Source organism: Lygodium microphyllum, chromosome 8 (assembly GCF_053477565.2).
Source record: "Lygodium microphyllum isolate KBCC chromosome 8, Lygodium_microphyllum_v1.1.10, whole genome shotgun sequence".
Classification (NCBI taxonomy): Eukaryota; Viridiplantae; Streptophyta; class Polypodiopsida; order Schizaeales; family Lygodiaceae; genus Lygodium; species Lygodium microphyllum.
In genome coordinates, this window is record NC_141142.1 from 137,996,114 (window position 1) to 138,016,614 (window position 20,501).

At 43.2% G+C, this 20,501-nt stretch overlaps 1 protein-coding gene across 1 annotated transcript in view; it reads left to right on the top strand.

Annotated features, from left to right (window-relative positions):
* The first annotated feature begins 405 nt into the window (after positions 1–405).
* Positions 406–20,501, top strand: part of LOC148032920 (protein pleiotropic regulatory locus 1-like) — a 34,951-nt gene continuing 14,855 nt past the window's right edge. The window contains exons 1-3 of the mRNA XM_087683614.1: positions 406–682; positions 1,331–1,355; positions 1,444–1,576. Of these exons, the coding sequence (XP_087539740.1) occupies positions 549–682; positions 1,331–1,355; positions 1,444–1,576 (292 nt within the window). The 5' untranslated portion in view covers positions 406–548. The remainder of the gene's footprint in view (positions 683–1,330; positions 1,356–1,443; positions 1,577–20,501) is intronic.

Sequence of the window (20,501 nt, forward strand, 5' to 3'; positions counted from 1 at the left end):
AGAGAAAATTAGACACATGAAATTTGAAAAGAGAAAGAGTAAATAAAAAAATTAAAAACAGAGATGGAAAAGAGGAGAGAGAAAGATGAGAAATGGATTGTTGAGCGAAATCGCACGGTAACTTTGCTTGGCAACAGCTAACATTTCGTGCGTGCAAAATGCTAGTATACATTTATAAAGTTACAAAGTCTAATCACAAACTAGTGTTCATGAAAAACAGTTTCTTGGACAAGCGTTCATGGAAAACCTTCTGATTAGTAAAATCGAAAGGGTTTTTGAATTAAAGTCTGTATGTGGGCCATTTTGTGACAAAATATTATTTCCAAATTTACAAAGCATTTTATCGAAATTGTGTGCAATTCACGTGAAAGTAAGCGTCGCTTTTTTTTGTCGAGGCTATGTGCTTTTTTAATTCTGGTCGCCGACTCCCGAGCTTCTTAGCTTTCGAGCGCAAGGCTCAGCGCAACCGACGATATACAGACACAGACACAGAGAGCGGGAGAGAGAGAGAGAGAGAGAGAGAGAGAGAGAGAGAGGAGCTCTGCAAAATGCCTGCGGCTACTACTCTCGTCCAGTCGGTGGAGCCGCAGTCCATCAAGAAGCTCAGCATCAAGTCTCTCAAACGAACCTTCGACCTCTTTGCAAGTTGTCATGCCGAGCGCCCGCCCCCAAATCTCGAGAGGTGCTTTCTCCCTTCCTCCCCTCCGTTAACGATATTTGTTAGGTTTGAGGCTCCCGAGCGATCAAATAACACTCGCTAGCGGGCCACTTCCATATTACTCCGTTGTGTAGAGTACATTTGTTTTTTGTCTTGCCAGTATACATGTTGGTAGAAGATTTGGCTAAGAGTTTGCATGGTCAGAGTGGTCGCATAATGTGATCGGGTGTTTACAATGAACTTGTTACATCCGGAGCGAATAGTATAAAATATATTAAAACCACTTTGCACGTATCGGGTGTCCATAATGGACTAATACATCACAAAGAGAATAATATAAATTTTTCTACCATTAGAATGCTAGCTGCATATGGAATGAAAGGTTCGTCATGTCCTTAACGTTGGAAACGTAAGGAGGAAAGAAAGTATTCACTGAGCAACTTTGAACCACCAGATAGTACCCTTCTAGTGGAAGTAACACTGGTTATTTTGGAATTGCTGACAGTAAACGATGATTAAACTCAATTATCTTTGCATCTTTTGTAGCGCCAAATAAAGGGACTAACTGCATGACAATTGATAATGGTAGCTTGGATTAGGAGGATGCTATCTAACGTGAGCTGACGATCTTCTGTTTTTGTTCTTGTTTGCATGTCTGTGTGAACAATCCAGTTTGAGAATTCGAAAAGCTTGCAAGGTTTGATTTCATACTATCATCTGAACAGTTGATTGCCTGAACATGCTGGTTCAAACCACAAATTTAATTTCCTTTTGGCTTGTTGCAGATAAATACTGAGTACCAGGCCATAAAAGATTTGCCACCACCGCAGGCACGAGATTCTTCCAATGGGGCTGTTGCAAATGCTGAGGGAGATGCAAAACTTGCCATTCCAGCTGCCAATGAAGCTCAAATCAGAGGTTTTCATGTCTTTTCATATTTTTTAAAAAGACTTGCAGGAATCAGTTTCACCTAGACATATGAGCATTTAAATTGTAGCCATGAGAGTTAGAATGATACTGCATGCATGCGTGCGCCTCCCCCACTCCCCCGCTCCCCCCCACCCCCCTTTCCTTTTTTCTAGAGTCCATACTTTTATCCCTTAGATGTAAGGAAGTGATAAGGCAAATAGAGAACGTAGAAGATCGTATGAACAACTTGTCAGAAGTGGAGCAGCGGTGGAAGCATAAACATGTGCTGAAATAAACTGCTGAAACACAAGACAAAAAGAGAAAAGAAAAGAACACGATACAGATGAGAACTCAGATGTATGCACGGGAAATGGAATCCATATATCTGAACACGAGACAGTCGCATACAATAGTGAGTCACTGGCTGCGTGGGCACTGGCACTGGCACTGGCTCTGGCTCCTCTCTCCACAGAATCTGCAGATGGTGAAGATGATGATACTGACTGAGGAGGAGCACTGAGTATAAATAGGCTGAAAAAGTGGGGAGCAATAATGCTGGTCGAATTGCATTAATGCTGGCCGATTGGTGCATAAAAATGCTCCACTGGCATAAAATGCCACACCAGAAAAATACCTAAAATACCTAATAAAAATGCCCAGTCCAGATCAAGCTCAGACTCACACATGAGCTGACAAATACTCTGCTAACACCCTCTCTCAGATCACGGGTGATCTGATACAATACAATAGTACAAGGAAAAGGGATCAGAAACTATACAACATAGAACCACCAAGTAGAACCATGGATACCCAAGCAATAAGTGATCAAGCCACCACCAAGGTGCCTCGGAGAGAACCTGATGTCGATGTCGATTGTACCAAACACCTGAAAATAGAGAAGATCATAGCATGTCTCTGTGTCCATCACCAATGTCTCGCAGTAGCATACAAGACCATCCTGTCAAAAATGCCCCTGAACATAGATGACCATGGATTCCCCGTCTTTGGCCAGACCGCCAAAGTGTCCCCTCATGTGAGCTCCAGACGAAAGCCTCCCGCTCTCTATCAAATAACCAGCTTAGCATGAACCTGGATATCAATCCTAGCTCCAGGATTTGTTTCCGCCAGACTGAAGTCGATGCGTCAGGGACCTCCCTCTCTGGAACCTGTGCACCTGTATAAAAGTATAGATGAGACGCGACTGCCCCATCTGAACACCCGCTCACACTCCCTCTCTGGCACGAGAGTCGTGAGGGATGACCTCATCACCACCACTAGAAAGCAGCCGAGGAAGGGGCCACCAAGCCCTTCCCGCGATCCGAAGAAGAGGATCCCTTCCGCGCCTTGAACTTCACCTTGGTCGGAGGATCTGAGTTGGAATCTGATGAAGGAGAGGACTCATCGGTAGAGTCAACATCCCGCTCCGTCTTCTGCTCCTTCCTGGAAGCCGCTAACGTCTTGCAGTCCTTCCGCAAATGTCCCTTCTTGCCACAGTGGTAACACTGGGCCTTCGACTTCTTCTTCCCGAAACCTCTCTCTAAAGCTACATAAGCCTCACCTCCATAATGTGCTAGAAGCCGCCCCTGTAATCTCGAGGATGTCTCATGCTCAAGAAGCATCGAGGTCATATGTGTAAAACTGACAGGAGTCGATGATGTTTGCGCCCGCAAAGCATTGGCCACTCCATCAAACTCCGGGGGGAGCTTGTAGAGGACCGTTCCGACGAGATGCGCCTCGGGAAGAGCAGATTGCATGTGCCGAAGCTGGTCCTGTACCTGCGTAACACGAAGAAGAAAAGACTGAATAGTATCTTTCGGCTCAAACTTCGTCTGCTGGAGCTAGCCATAAAGTGTGACTGCCCGCATGGTGGAAGGTGCCTCGTACATCTGCTGCAACTTTTGCCATACTTCAGGAGATGTCCTATAGGAGGTAACCGCCGGTAAAACCGCTTTAGAAATACACCGAAGCAACGCCGAGTAAGCAGGGGCATCGTCCGAGTCCCATGTGAGCACCGCTTCCTCATGGTTGTCCTCATCAAAGTCTTCAGGAAGAGGAAAAGGACGAAGAGGTCGAGGAATAGCTCCACAGACGATGTACCATAACCGCTTCTGCACAAACCAAGCTTTCATGACAGCATTCCATGTGAGATAATCAGGTCCATGTAACTTATCATCAGTGGAAGTGCATGGAGGAGCCATATGGAGAGGATAAGAAGAGAAGTAGAGAAGAGATGGAATGTAGAGAGGAAACACAGCCAAAACACAAGCACAGACTGCAGAAAATGAGAGTTCACATGCAATAGAACCCAAAATCTGATCAATAGAAGACAAAATCTGGTGCAGAAAGTCAAAAAATCAGTCAAAAACTGCCAAAAACAGCAAAAACGGCCTGAATTAACAGTCACCCAGCCACGAGAGACGTTGAATCAGCAAAACGCAGGCTGTAAACTAGAGAAAAACAGGGAGAAAACTGTTGCCAGCAGCTGCAGATGAAAAACGCAGGCAGCAGAGGGTGCTTAGGCAGCAGGTGATGACAAAACGGTAAAAAACGCAAGTCAAACAGGTCGTCTGTATTGAGCAGCAGCCGCCTGAGCAGAAAAGGGGAAAACAGTCTTGAAATCAGCAATAAAACACAGCAGAATCACAAATCCTGAAAACTGATACCATGTCAGAAGTGGAGCAGCGGTGGAAGCATAAACATGTGCTGAAATAAACTGCTGAAACACAAGACAAAAAGAGAAAAAAGAGAAAAGAAAAGAACACGATACAGATGAGAACTCAGATGTATGCACGGGAAATGGAATCCATATATCTGAACACAAGACAGTCACATACAACAGTGAGTCACTGGCTGCGTGGGCACTGGCACTGGCACTGGCTCCTCTCTCCACAGAATCTGCAGATGGTGAAGATGATGATACTGACTGAGGAGGAGCACTGAGTATAAATAGGCTGAAAAAGTGGGGAGCAATAATGCTGGTCGGACTGCATTAATGCTGGCCGACTGGTGTATAAAAATGCTCCACTGGCATAAAATGCCACACCAGAAAAATACCTAAAATACCTAATAAAAATGCCCAGCCCAGATCAAGCTCAGACTCACACATGAGCTGACAAATACTCTGCTAACACAACCATGAGAAGCTCAGGGTTAATGAAAGAAACGTTATAGATGAATGCATGAATGTATAAGGATGCTCAAAGACCGATAGAGGACCACAAGGTCTCCGTGTCTCAAGAATTGGCACTATGAAGAGCCGAAGAAGTAGTTGAGGATGTTGAAAACCAGCACAAAGGGTGTGCACTTGGATAGATACATAATGTTAGTTATTTTATAATTTTGTGTATGTGAATACACATTATTTGTGTGTAAGAGTCTGTGTTTAGGGCGTGAACACCTTTTTCACTACTTAGCATTAAAAAAGGGTCAAAGATGTTGGTAAATACTTCAGCCTACATATTGGAGCCCTATTAGTTGTACTTTCATTGCACATATCTATCACATCAATCTATTAGATTGTTGTGTACTTGCAAGAGAGTACTTTGTCTCTCTCTTTCTGTGAAGGGTAAGCATTACAAAATTCAGAAGTGCAACTTGGCTACATTATAAATAGTCTATAGGATTGACAAAGAAACTAAAGAGATTGTAGTGTGTCAAGAAAGCAAAACCTATTGAGAAAGAATATTTGGTAGGTCAATGATGTCAAGTTTCCAATGGAGGAGGTCTTTCAAACGGGTGATATAATTGTGCACTCCAAAAGCAGAATAAAAAATGAAGGCATCCACACAGTCCATATGTGTCAACAACCCTAGAAGTGCAAAAAGCAAATGAGAACTTTCGTATGTCGTTGCACAAGATTTGAGAAATTGGGTTGTCCAAAGATTCAGTTCTTTAGACACATCAACAACCCTATCACTTCAAAGCTCTCTCTCTCTCTCTCTCTCTCTCTCTCTCTCTCTCTCTCTCGATGACTGGGGTGAAAGCAAACCAGAGAGTAGGGTTTGCGGGGAGAAACACAGTGTGTGTAAGGCAAACGTTAAGACAGAAGAGAAACTTAGAAAGCACAAAAGAAGATGATGAAACACTGAATCATACTAAGCGAACAAAGTTGATACAACAAAGCAAAAGCTTTGAAGATAACTGTACTCTCTTATTCCATTAGACGGCAGTATATGTAGGGAATCTGCACAGTGAAGGGAGCGAAACACAATCCTTCGGCAGTAGGATATCAAAGGTAAATGTTGAAGAACAATTGTTGAGGGAGCATAATGCAGTCCTTTGATTCCATTGGAGTTAAGGAAGTGTTAGCAGTATTGACAGCTCATATATGAGTTGGTGCATGCTAGAGTGGGTTAAGCACACCTAAAACTAGCATTCCTTCTTGGAAAGGGTGGTAATTTCTTAGCCAAGCACTTAATTACAACAATCAACAATAAACATAAATTGAAATGTACAATTTACCTAAATAATCTTGGACAATAGACACCTCGTTGGCCCCAAAATTGGTGCCCTTTTCGGTATTTCTGTAACTTCAATTGCCAATGGATGTATTCTAAGTCGAGATACCATAATCTCCTTGGTTGATCCAAAAGCCCCTTGTTAATCCAACAATTAACAAATAAATTGGAAAATTTGCTCCTTGATTTTCACCCAAGACTTGCTCTAATTGGATCTCAACTGGCCAAATGCTGCTCCAAATTTACAATGGATGGTTGGGCATATGAAATCCTTTGATAATACAACAAATTATTGTAGGTGTTGATTTTAGTTTAGAATGCCTTATCTTGGTGGCACAAGTCTCAAGGTGGTTGCTTAACCCAAAATTTTTCAAAAATTTAGGGTTTACGACAAAGATTCCTTTGCTGTCCACGAAATTTGGTTGAGATCTCTTGAGAATGGGTCGGAGAAGATGAGAGAAAGTCAAGATGAGAGAAAAATCTAATTTTCTTTGCGAGAAAATCCTAAAATCTGCTTGCTGCCTCCTTGAGCTTACATTTAATGCAGTCACCTATTGCTATGCACCTCCAAAATGTTGTCACTTGATCATTAATGTTACTAGCTTTTGGAAGGTGTCTCCTTGCTCTCCCTTGTTTGTTGAGGCCCCTAGATGGCTGTCTTCTATAGCAAATTATTGTTCTTTGATTAGAAAATGGACCACCATCTCTACTCTCTCTCTCTCTCTCTCTCTCTCTCTCACACAAGCTATAAGTTGATTGAATGGTTGGGACTGAACTCCCAAAAACGTTTCTTTAGTTTATATGGGTATTTTTGCAAAGTGGTAGCCTTCTAAACCCGATTGTTAGCATTATCCAACCATTTAATTAATTTTTAAAATTAAATAACCTTAAAAATTATTTTCAACTCTTTGAATCTTACCCAAAATTAAATATTCCATACATAATTAAATTAGTTAGACCATTTGCAACATGGAGTTGTCTCTAATGTGTGTTGATCCTTAGACTAGCATTAATTAATTAATTATGCTAGTCTCTAATGCCACTAGTGACACTCATTGGCCAAACAATTGTCCTAGGGTTAAAATTGACACCAACTGACCATCAAAATCCAATTGGCATAACTTATCACAACTTTTGCCTTTGATACCCAGTGCATCCTTCAGGTCTTGGGCCTGTTATCATGAAGTGACTGCCATGTGTATTACATGTGCTAAACAACCTTGCATATTTGATTAATATCTTAATCAAATGTTATCGGCAAGATCAGCATCTCAAAATTTCATGTCCCTGTGATAGAACTCCCATTCAAAATCCTTGCAATTGTCTTAGATTACATTGCATTGTGTCAAAGAAAAAGCATACTGCATTGGAATTTCCACAAGGCATCATAGTCACAACATTGACCATTGTTGTCTAACCATGCTACGTGCCCCAAACTTGCTGAAAATTTCCAACTAGGAAAACATGATATAAATTTGAAAAACCGTCTAGAACTGTTGCGAGAAATCCATCGGATGCATCCGTAACTTATATTTCTCAACTGTCTTGACCTCACAATCATAGTAAAGCATATTCTTAGCATAAACCATGGCTGAAACTACAATGGCATTCACTAACATGCTGTTGTCCATGGAACCAACTTTAAAGCATTGAAAACTAAGCATAATCTGATCATATAGTAATCATTTGCTGATCTAAGAATTGATCATAAATTGCTACAAATGTGATCCCAAACTGATCACAAACTCATTGTAAAAACTGGTCAGCAATGATGCAAAAATTGAATCCAAAGTGACCATAAACAATTCTCAAACCGATCAAAAACTTAACTGAAAGTGATTAGAATTTGATCTTAAAACTGAGGCAAAAGCTTATGTCCACCAATTGATAATGAATTAATTCCAAATTGATGTAAAAATATAGTCTTAGAGTCGTGGTAATAACCATACTCATTTGCATACATCTCACAGAAGTTTAAAATGGTAAACTCAAGGTGAATTTAAATCAGAAAAAAAACAGTCCATCTGATTACTAGTTATGCCTTCTCAGAATTGCAGAAGGAAAACTGAAGACAGTTGAGAGTCTTTCCATCTTCTTCTTGAGAAAGTATAAAGTAATTTCTTGTCTGCTTAGGCTTCAGCATGTCATACAGGTAGCTTTGTTTCAGTCACTTCTATGTTTGGATTTTTCTTCATGCTTAGTATTTGATTAAAAGTCAATCAAATGTGTGAATGTCACTTGTATATGCGAGGTGTAAGTTAATTATTTCATAATGTGGGACCCAAGACCCCAAGATATCAATTCGTGCCAAAGGCAAAAGTTGTAATAAGTTATGCTTGACAGGTGCTTGGTGATACCTAGTGTCAAATTTGGACCTAGAGGAATGAATCTATTGGTCAGAGAAATGAATCTATTGGCCACTAATGTCAATGGTGATATTAGGGACTAGACATTAATTAATTAATTAATGCTAATCTAAGAGTCAATAGTTGTTTAGGGGTACTTGAATGACAAATTGGCTTTGCCAATTTAATTATTGGCTGGTAGAATTACTTTTTTTAATACTAGACTAATTTTTTATTTAATAAGTTGGATAATTCTCGAAAATGAGATTAGAAGGTTGCCACTTGGCAAAACTTGACCATGCAAGTGGGAAAAACGTTTTTAGGGGCTAGTGGAAGTCTATTCTAGTCATTGTGAGAAAGAAGAAGGTTGTTAGAGAGCTAGAAGATGCTATTGATGTGGATTGCGGCCACCATGGACAAGTCCTATAGCAAGTAACAACAATTTGGAGCTCTAGTTAAGAGCAGGTGATAGCAGCCCAAGGTCTTGTTGGTGCAAGTGACAGTACATAGGAGGTGGTAGTAGTCTTTTTGGTGGTCCTAAGTTGTAGGTGATAACTTCCATGGCTATTTGAGTAGGGCAGCAATAGTTTTTCAACATTTGTCACGATGAAACTCTGAAATTTCTCTCTTTACAGTATTCTCTCTCATCCCCTAGCCACCACCTCTCAAGCTATCTTAACATTTTTTAGTAGTTTGAGCCACGAGGGGAATAGATTTCACTCAATCTTTTAAACTCTAATTTACAACAAAAATTAGGGTTTGACAGCTACCTCGAGATGCGTGCTCAGAATTGAGGGCATAGGACTTGAATTCCAGCAATTGAAATTGACAAATTTCAAGGAGATTCAAGAGGCCAGCCAATCAATATCAGATTTAGAGCTAAATTTGTCTTTAAGGAGCAGGGTGAAGGTTAATCTCTAAGCAAACCAAAGGGCAAATTGGTTTGGAGGCTTGCTGGTTCCTCTTGACAGCAAGAGGCACTTAGATTAGCGGAGAATCTCAGTTGTACTCCTTTTATTTGCAATAAAAGATAAAGAAATGTCGAAAGGAGTGCTAGTTTTGGGGCCAATAGGGTATTCAATGTCTAAGATTAAGGTGGTAAAGTATGCATTTTCAGATTACTTGAATTTTATGCTTGTTGTAATTAGTGCTTAATCAAGTTATTTACCACCCTATTCGAGGAGAAAGGTTGGTTTCAACCTCTCTTTTCCTTTCATCTTTTTCAGCCTCATCTTTTTAAAACATAGCAATATATAATCGCCGTTTGCAAAACTGCAAAGCACGTCTACGAGGATCAACTATTTTCTTTTGCTTTTTCTGTGATATTTAAAGTGCATATTTTATTTTTGTATGGGATGTATCTAAGTTTTTCACATAAATGATTAGTCTAAAATATGTTACCCTTAGTTTGCAGGATAGGTGGTATGTTCTTGCGACCCTCAACTACCTGAAATGGAGCTTTACCAGTGGAACTATGCACTGTATTGTTGTATGCAAACTCAACTAATGGCAATTATTGTTTCCACAGTGTCTTGTGGTCTAAAACATAGCACCTCAAAAGATTCAATACTGTGGAATTGGCTTTCTCAAACTGACCATTTGTTTGTGGATGGAAGGACGAAGTGAATTTCAGTGTGACCTATATTCTCAAACAACCCTTTTCAAAATAAACTGGTTATCCTAGGGTCTTGATCATTGACAATCGACTCTGGCATACCATGATACTCAAAGATATGTTGCAAAAACAATCGTGCCATATGATGAGTCTTCAATTTCTTTCTCATCGAAATGAAATGAGCTTGTTTATTACACCTGCAAATGATAGTCCATATTGCATCATTTTTTGTAGGTGTCCTAGGAAGCTCAAAAATAAAATCCATTACAATGCTCTACCAAGGTCTATTTGGAATGGGCAAGGGTTGCAATAAGTCCGGTATCTTTTGCCTATCTTACTTTATCTTCTGACATACAATGCATATCCTAACAAAGTGCTCTATATCATGTCTCAAAGCTAGACAATAATAGAAATGCTCCTTTGTCTTGACTGTGGCATCAATCCCTCTGTGTCGTGCATATGGAGGAGCATGACTTTCAGTGATAACTTTAGGTTTCAACTGCTTTGTGACACATAGTTGCATCATTAGAAATCCATCTCTAAGCACAGAGTGGTCATGCCTTTGGCCATTGCAAAGTTGATCATAAACATTAGCAAAGTTCAAATTAGTAGCATATTGCTCCTTTATGGTATCTAATTTAGTGTGATAAACCATGTTGACATTTGAAATTTGTGGCTTACGTGGCAATGCATTAGTCACAACATTCTTTTTACCATCAATATGTACAATCTGAAAATGAAATATAGAGAGAAAATTTGCCCATCTCATATGTTTGTTAACAACTTTGTCTGTGTTAGAAAGTACCTCAAAGTTTGATGATCTGTTTGCACTATAAAATCAACCCCTAACAAATAATGTTTCCACATTGACAGTGCATGAATTATAGCCAAGAGCTTTTTCTCATAGACCTGCAAATTTTTCTTTGTACCGTGGAAAATTTGGCTTTCATAAGCCATGACACGGCCATCCTACATAAGAATAGCCCCAATGCTATTACCACATGCATTACACTGAACGGTGAATGACCTTAGATTAGGCAACATAAGCACAAGATCTGAAGTTATCTTTTTGTTTAACTTTTTAAATGTTCAAATTTCCATTGTTGTCCATCTAAATGACACATTCTTCTTCTGTAAAGCATGCAATGGGGATGCAGTTTCAGCAAACTTGCATACATACTTCTTATAATAAGAACATAAAACCCAAGAATTTGTGGATCTTTATACATTTCTCAAAGGTGGCCATGATTGGATTGTCTCAACCTTTACAAGGTTCATGTGAATACCATCAATTGATACAATATGTCCCTAAAAAGTGGATTTCATGGAAAAAGGATTAACTTTTCTTGTCATTGCTAACTAATCTATATTTACGCAGTTCATTGAACAGAGTGTCCAAGTGTCTTCTATGCTCTTCCTTATTCTTTGAATAGACAATCATGTCATTAAAAAAGGTGCCCACAAATCCTTTATGTGGCTTGAAAATGCGATTCATCATGCGATTAAAAGTAGCAAGAGCATTCATAAGCCCAAAAGGCACGACAAGAAACTCACATAACCCAAAAGATGTCCTGAAAGCTCTCTTAGGCACATCCTCCAGTCTAATGTGTATTTGATTATATCCACTTTTCAAATCTATACGGCTGAATATGGCTGCCCCTTGCAATCTATCCATAACAACATTGATTCGGGGGATTAGAAATCGATTCTTTATCGTGATCTTGTTCCGGGCATGATAATCAATTCACATACACTATGAACCATCCATCCTTTTTTTGCACCAAAAGCACTGGAGAACAAAAAGGAGATGAGCTAGGTTGAATCAACCCTTTTGTTAAGAGCTCATCGACCTAACTCATAATCTCCTCATGCTGGGTTGCTCTGACTTTGTTTTTAGATGGGCTACTTCTTGAAATAAGATCTATGCCATGATTTTTAGGCTGTTCAGGTGGTAGCTGCCTTGAAAGTGAATGAGAGAAGTAATCAGCATACATTTTTAGAAATAACATGCGATCCTTCTCTATCTTAGTGGTATTTCCAACATTCTCACTATCATCTTTATCCTTAGTAAAAACCAAGTATGCTGAAAGATAATTTTTCATTACTTTAGAAATGGTAGCTGCAGATACAGCAGGGACAAATTCTCCTTTTAACTTTATATCAAGTGTAAGTGTCTTTTCCTTGTTGAATAGTGATCTCTTTTGCATGAGAATCAATCACTGCATATATATGGCGACACCATGGCATTCCAAGCAATACATCACAATCCTTCCAAAGTCTTGTAAATGCATATCTCAAGGTTTCCATAGAAGTCAAGTGGATCACTACTTGTGTACCAAGAAGGTAGCAGATGGTAGCGTGATTATCTTGGTTCTGTATATAGATGACATGCTGATTGTTGGCAGGGATACTCATGCCTCGGACTCACTGAAGCAAAGTCTTCATGGCAGCTTTGACATGAATAATCTTGGTGATGCAAATCACATTCGTGGCATGCGAATACTCAGAGATAGGTTGAAAGGATTGCTCTATCTATCTCAGCAGGAGTATATCTCCAAGGTTTTGCAGCGCTTTAATATGGAGGCGGGGAAAACAATTGGTGTTCCATTGCCTCCATATGTGAAACTCAGTGCAGAGAACAACCCTACATTTGATGATGAGAAGGCTGAAATGTCTACGATACCATATGCTTCAGCTGTTGGCAGTTTGATCTATGCTATGGTCGCTACACGTCCTGACATTGCCTTTGCAGTGAGAGTGGTTAGCAGATACATGGCAAACCCTGGTAAAAAGCATTGGGAAGCAATGAAAGGTATTATGAGATATCTCAAAGGCACAAAGGAGTTGTGCATTTGCTTTGGAAAGCAGAAGGCATCTGTTGTTGGCTTTACGGATGCAGACTATGTTGGTCATGCGGATTGCAGAAATTCCACTTCAAGGTATATGTTTACTTTCATAGGAGGAACTGTCTCTTGGATCTCCAGGCTACAAAAGTGTGCTGCATTGTCTACTACAGAGGCAGAGTATGTGGCTGCCATTGAGGCATGCTAGGAGGCTTTATGGCTTTCACGTTTGGTGGGAGAGCTTAGCATTACAGAGTTACCTGTTCTCCATTGTGACAACCAAAGTGCTATCATGCTAGCACAGAATCCTGTCTTTCATGCGAAGACAAAGCACATACAGGTGAAGTACCGCTTCATTAGAGATGTACTTGACAGCAAGAGCATTGAGCTTGTTAAAGTGCATACAGATGATAATCCTGTAGACCTTCTCACAAAGGGTCTTCTAGTAGAGCGGTTTGCTCATTGCTGACAGATGATGGGAGTTGGATAGATATATGTATTTCAGCTTTGTACATACCTAGACTTAGCTGATTCTTTTCTCCTCTTAAGGCACATTGCCTTTAGGTGGGAGGTTGTTGGGAATAAAAGCCCTCGTGCCTTTTAATGTGCTCGGGTGTGAACACACCCTTAGCACTTGTACTTACACATATATATCTATCTAAAAACCTAAAGTGGTACATTCGTCATTGTATCCACAAATTGTGCACACTCTCTACTCTACTCTCTCTAACTCTCTGTCTCGCTGCCGCTAGCAACCATTGACTGTCTCGATCCTCGCGCTCCCAGCCACTGTACGGTGACAACTCTACGGTTCCAACTTGTGGCGTAGGGACCATCCCTCTCTTACTAAATAGACAATCTTCTTCTGTCGGAGTTCACGTTTCGGAGCTGGGCTTCAATCTCTTATATGTTTATGGTCTTACCTAACTAGGTACTTGCGTAGTCTTCACTAGAGATGCAATGACTGTGGAGGATGAGTTTGCGGGAGCTACTCTTTGGAGTGGTACACGGAAAGGTGGGCTTTACACACTCACAGCCTTCATCGGGAGGTCTTCTTACAAGCTTGGGCTGCTTTGGCATGCTCGTTATGGTCATCTGAATATGGACACAATTTGACGGGCTTCTCGGAGATGGTGGAGGGCCTTCATGATTTCCCTCCTATTCACACCCTTTGCCCTAGTTTCTCGAGGGGCACACAACATCAGTAGCCACATCCCCAGGTTGCCACATGACGGGCTTCTTCATTGCTTGAGTTGGTTCATACCGACCTTTGCTGCCCTAAGGGCATAGCCTCCTTGGGAAGGCCAAGTATTTGATGTTGATTGTTGATGACTCAGACGTTGAGTGGCCTTATTTTTTGGAATATAAGAGCGATGCGTATTCCCGTTTCTGTGAGTGGAAGGTGTTTGTAGAGAGGCAAACAACTTCCAAGGTTTGAGGCGTATGAGTAGATCACGGCGGCGAGTTTACTTCTAACCTCTTTTCTAAGTTTTGCAGGGATCATGGGATTCGGGTGGAGTACTCCCATCCAAACACACCATCTGAGAATGTTGTGGTAGAGCAGGCGAATTGGACCATGTTGGAGATGGCCCGATCCATGTTGGAGCATCGGGGCCTCCGACGTTCCCTTTGGGGTGAGGTTGTGGCTACAACAGTTCACATCCGCAACCACTCTCCAACTTCTGCTTTGGCGGACATGACCCCCTACGAGGCTTTCTTTGGGAAGAGGCTTTTTGTGTCCCATTTTTACATCTTTGGGTGCGAGGCATATGTCCATGTGGACAAAAAGAGGCAGACGGAGCTTGACTTGAAGTCACGGAAGCTTCTCTTTGTGGGATATAGTATGGCCACGAAGGGCTATTGGCTCTATAACACATCATTGAGGCAAGTCCATATGTGTTCTTCAATGAGGTTGCATTCTCCGACGATCTGGTTGATGGTTCTTGTGCAAGTGATACCTCGTCCTCACCCTCCCCCATCCTCAGTTCCTCTACTTTCTTCGAGGTCCCCTATTAGCACCCTTCCCTGGTCATTGGCTCCTCCCCCTCCTACTCCTCCATCTACCCTTGCTTTCCTTCCAGCCTTGACAGATACTCCTTCATCAAGTATTTCCATCCCTTTAGCCTCCTTTTCGGAGTCTTCTAGGGATCCTTTGTTAGGCGGGGAGCCTTTCTTAGATCAGGAGGATGCCCCTTCCCTTTAGGAGGGGGAGTCCCTTTCTTTGATGGGTGCATTACAGGTATCAGAGACTTCCTTGTCTCCCTTGTAGCAGGATGAGCCTCTCCACATTCCTTTGTGGTATTGACGGCTTATGTAGGATTCTGGTGTTTCTCACTTTCCTGCTACCCCTTCATGTCCACGTAGATCAGCTCACTTATAGGCCCAACGGGATAGTTCACTCTGTGTGAACTATGCTCTTATGTCATAGACTCATCAGGATAGAGAGCCTACCACAGTTGATGAGGCTCTTGCATAGGCTGTTTGGAGGCCGGCTATGCAGGCTAAGCTTGATCTAACAAGCGCAATTAGACTTGGGAGCTGACATTTTCTAGTCCTTTATGTTTGATAGGGGGACTTCCCAGAATTGTGAGGAGTTTCTTTAGGGTTTCTAGTCTCCTTTGGGCCTTTCTTTTGTGACTTATGGCACCTTCTATAGTTTCTCACTTATCGTCTCATAGTTAGGTAAGTGGCTTGGCTTACCCATCCCCCTGATTGGAGTTTTCGGAGTGATCCGTTCAAGGCCTCTCTGTTTCCATTGGCCTTTGGTGGCCTTTCGTTTGCTCGGTTTTATATTTGGAGAGGGGGTCTTGCTCCTTATCTGGCTTTCTTCATTGACAGACTTCATTGGCATTGGCACTCTTCTTGCCACCCTCGGATCCACATCTCCTTTGGTGGTCTTCCACATCTAGGATGTGAGAGGGGCTGTTAGTTGTCATGTGTGTCTTGTGTAGTCATCTCTTACTTGTGAGCTTCAATTTGAGTCAGATGAGGAAATTAGGAGCTCTAACGTTGCCTGTCTGTCATTTTATGTGCGTTAGGCACTTTAGATGGAGGGCACATTAGTGCATTTCTTTTGGGCACTTTTGGCTGTCTTGGGCGCCCTATTTTGGACCTGGCCACTTTATTACCGGTTGTGGCCCCAGTTTGCTTATATATAGGTGGCTTGACCTCCCACTCTCATTGTCCATCATTGATCCTTTGTGTTTAGCCAGCTTTCCTCATTCTCTCATCCCCTTGCTATCGTCTAGTGCCTACACTGACGTGTAGAGCTATGTGTTGGGGCTGATTGTTGTAGCCTTTGTACCTCCAGCCATTGCAGTCACATTGTTCCTTCTCTCATTTGCGTTCTCTCTGTCTCCTTTTTCTCTGTGTTCACTTTTCTCTTTTTGTTGGGCACTTTCATAGCAAGAAAAGCCAAGATTGGTGACTTGATATGGACTTGGACACTGTCAGAGTGCAGCGGTGCGGAAGCGTAGGACTGAGAGAGAGAGAACGCAGAGAAAGAGAAGAGAGAGAAAGAGACAGTGGAAGATGAAGATCTGCTGTATAAAGTGTGCTGTATACAAAGATATGCAGATATATACACGGGCGCAGTGCGCTGGACTGCGTGTCTCCACCTCGACGATGCATCCTGCTGTTCACCTTGAAGTCCGCTGCAGTCTGCACGATCTCTTGTCTGAAATCTGCGAACAGAGACGGAATCTGCGCGAGCCTCCAGCCTGTAATCTGCGAGCAGAAGAATGTATGCAGAAGACTGAAAACTCGGCTATAAATAGCCAAAAACCTGGGCGCCAAAATATGCAGGTTGGCTGCATTAAATGCAACCGACTGTACTGCAGCAGGTCGGACTGCCACGTGGCAGTCCGACTGTACAGTCCGACTGGACTGCAGTCCTGGCTCTGATCGCTAACACCCCCTCTCAAAGCCTGGGCGGGGCAGAAGCCTAAGGGATCTGGAATGTCTCTGAAGTAGGGCCTGGGGAAGCGCCTTTGTAAACAAATCTGCAAGATTGTCCTCCTTCTTGCAGTACTCCACAGTGATGGTCTCATCCAGAAGCTTCTCTCTGATGAAGTGGTACTGGATCTCTATGTGCTTCGTCCGGGCATGAAAAACAGGATTCCGTGCCAAGGCAATGCAACTCTCATTGTCGCATTGCAGCAAAGTAGGACGAGTCTGGGGACAGTCAAGCTCCTCCAACAATCTCCGAAGCCACACAGCCTCACAGGTGGTGGAAGACGCGGCCCGATACTCCGCCTCAGTAGACGAAAGGGCTACCGTGGGCTGCTTCTTGCTACTCCATGAGATAACACTTGCACCCAAGGTAAAACAATAACCTGTAGTAGACTGCCTGTGGTCCACATCACCGGCCCAATCCGAGTCGCTCCAACCTGCAAGTACAAGATCTGAACCACCTGTGCCTTCGGGATAATGAATCCCTAAATCAGACGTCCCCCTCAAATACCGAAGTATCCTCTGAGCAGCCTGCCAATGCACCGTCTGAGGTTCACTCATAAACCCTGTCAAAAGCCCAACAGCAAAACAAAGATCAACACGAGTGTTGAGGAGCCAAATCAATGATCCAATCAACTGACGATAGCGGGAAGCATCCGCCATGGGAGAAGCTGAATGGGAAGTGGCCTTCCAGTTCGGATCCATAGGAGTAGAAAGAGTCCGACAATCCTCCATCGCAAAAGAAACCAAGAGCTCCTGTACATATCTCTGCTGAGAGATGAAAATCCCCCTTTGAGACTGATAAATCTCATGGCCCAAAAAGAAATGGAGTAGACCCAAGTCCGTCATCTGGAACGTCCGATGTAAAGCTGCCTTCGTCACTTGGACCTTCTGTGCATGATCACCTGTGACAATTAAATCATCAACATACAACACAAAAAGCACACAACCAGCCTCGGAAGTGTGTACATAAAGCTGCGGATCGGCCTTAGAACGCCGATATCCCAACTGTGACTGAAGGAACGAATCAATCTTCTCGTTCCATGCATGCGGAGCCTGCTTGAGGCCATACAAGGCCTTCTTCAACCTGTAGACTTTCCCATCTGAAGAGCCAAAGCCAGGAGGTTGCTCTACATAGATCTCCTCCTTCAGATCACCATTGAGGAAGGCCGACTTCACATCCAACTGGTAGACAGGCCATCTCCTATGGCCATCCAAGGCAAGAACAGCTCGAATAGTCGCCATACGAGCAGTGGGGGCAAAAGTATCATGACAATTAATCCCTGGGCGCTGTGCAAAACCTTTAGCAACAAGGCGAGCCTTGTGCTTGTACAAAGAACCGTCGCTAAGGTACTTGGTCTTGAAGACCCATTTGACGCCAATCACCTTCTTATTCGGGGGGCGTGGCACGAGTGACCAAGTGCCATTTCTTTCAATAGCCTCCAACTCGGCTTCCATAGCTTTCTTCCATGGTGCGGACTATAAAGCCTCCTTCACAGAGGTGGGCTCTCGATCCTGCATAACACGGGTCATCAAACAATAGTTAGAGCAAACAAGCTCCGTAGAATGTGCCTGGTGCCTCCGTGTGACCGCCACGGACCATCCTGCGGTCCCCATTCCTCAGGGACCCCCTTGATCCTTGAATCACGGAGTGTGTCACAGGCCCAACGAGGAGGAGGCTGGAGCTCTCCTCGTCTCTCTCCATCAGCTGAAGACTTTGGGATATCCACCGGTGGTAACTCCGCGGGGGTGATTGGTGGAACAGAAGACTTTGTATCAGAAACAGAATCTGAATCAAAAGGCACGGGCTCCAAAGGAATTGTCGCGGGAGCCCAACTCTCCCCTGGATCTCCAAGAACGGGATGCTCCTCACCCGCTGCTATGGTCGGAACTTCCACAAACCGCACATCGCGACTGGTGTACACATCCCGCTTGACGGGATCATACAAACGATAGCCTTGGGACTGGGAGGTGTAGCCAACAAATACCTGTCTTCGAGAAGCTGCTTCAAATTTATCACGGTGAGCCTTGGGAATGTGAACATAGGCATCACACCCAAAGACCCTAAAATAAGAAACATCAGGCTTCGTCCCAAAGTAAGCCTCAAAAGGTGTCATCCCATCAACGGCCGAAGTGGGGGATTGGTTAAAGATGTGGACTGCAGTAGCCACAGCCTCGGCCCACAGAAATTGAGGTGTCTGTCGGTGCTCCATCATGGTGCGCGCCATCTCGATCACACTTCGGTTCTTCCGTTCAAGAATGCCATTTTCTTGAGGAGTGTTAGTATTAGCAAACTCCTGGTGAATACATTTTTCTGCACAAAAACGAGCAAACTCATTAGAAACAAATTCACCACCCTTGTCGGATCGCAAGGTCTTCAATCTCCGGCCCGATCGGTTCTCTTCAAAGAGAAGCCAATCCTTAAAGTGGGAGAAAGCTTTTGACTTCAATGCCAAGAAATAGGCCCATGTCATCCTGCTGTAGTCATCTACGATCAACATGAAGTACGAGCTCCCGCGTAAGGACTCGTTCCTCATAGGGCCACAAAGATCCGTAGATACAAGCTCCATCGATGAAGTAGACCGCCGCGAAGCTTTGTGGGGAATGGCATCCCTATGTTGCTTCCCACGAATGCAGGAGACACATGGCTGCTGGCTCACCACTATATCCAGTAACCCTCGAACAAGCTGTCCACGTGACGCCCTCCGAAGATAATCATAATTAAGGTGACCAAACCGAGCATGCCAAAGTTCTGACTGTGTCTGAGAGGTAAGAAGAAGAGTAGAGAGGGCGGTAGAAGACTTCAATTTGTAGATGCCGTTCTCCTCATATCCTGATGAGAGAACCTTCCTTGACCCACGATTAAGGACTCGCACCGAATCACTGTCAAACTCCACCAAAAGTCCAAGGGAACAAATCTTATGAAGTGACAGAAGATGATACCCTAAACCTGGAACATGCAAGACCTCTGAGGTATGGGTACCACCACGTCCATCTGGAATAAGCTGCATCTCACCCCGTCCTACAATAGACACTGAAGAGCTATCTCCAATGAGAATTTGCCCACGCGAAGGTCGCAACTGGGCAACACCATCTGATGAAGGAGTCATGTGCCGGGAGGCACCACCGTCAACGATCCACTCTCGAGCCTGGGGAGATCGCAGCATCAGAAGCATTCGGTGTAGAGTCCTCAATGACATCTAGATGAAGAAACACAGCTGATGAGGGTGCAGCCACCGCTCCAGAATCCTTCGTGTCCTTCTTGTTGGTGTCCTTCTTGTCTTTGTCAGGGCAATCCTTCTTCCAATGGCGAGTCTTTCCACAAATATGGCATGTGGATTCTTTGTCCTTGTCCTTGTCCTTCTTTGACTTGTTATCCCCCTTCTTCTTCTTTTGGTCCTTCCCCTTCTTCTGAGAGGTTTGACCTATCAGTGCCTTCGACTTGGAAGCATTCTGTCCCTTCAATTGTTCCTCTTGGTCCAAGACCATAGGAACCAACTCTTCCCACCGAAGAGTGGACACTCGTCCCGAAGCAATGAGGGCGGAGTAGAAAGCACCGAATTGTGGCGGCAACTGGGACAAGAGTGTGATCGCCATGTCTTCAGAGGAAATCGACTTCCCTGCATTTTGAACCTGCATCTAAAGCTGTCTAAGCTTGTTGATGTGTTCCCGCAATGAAGAAGACTTGTTCATGGACAAGGTCCGCATTTGTAGCTCCAAAGA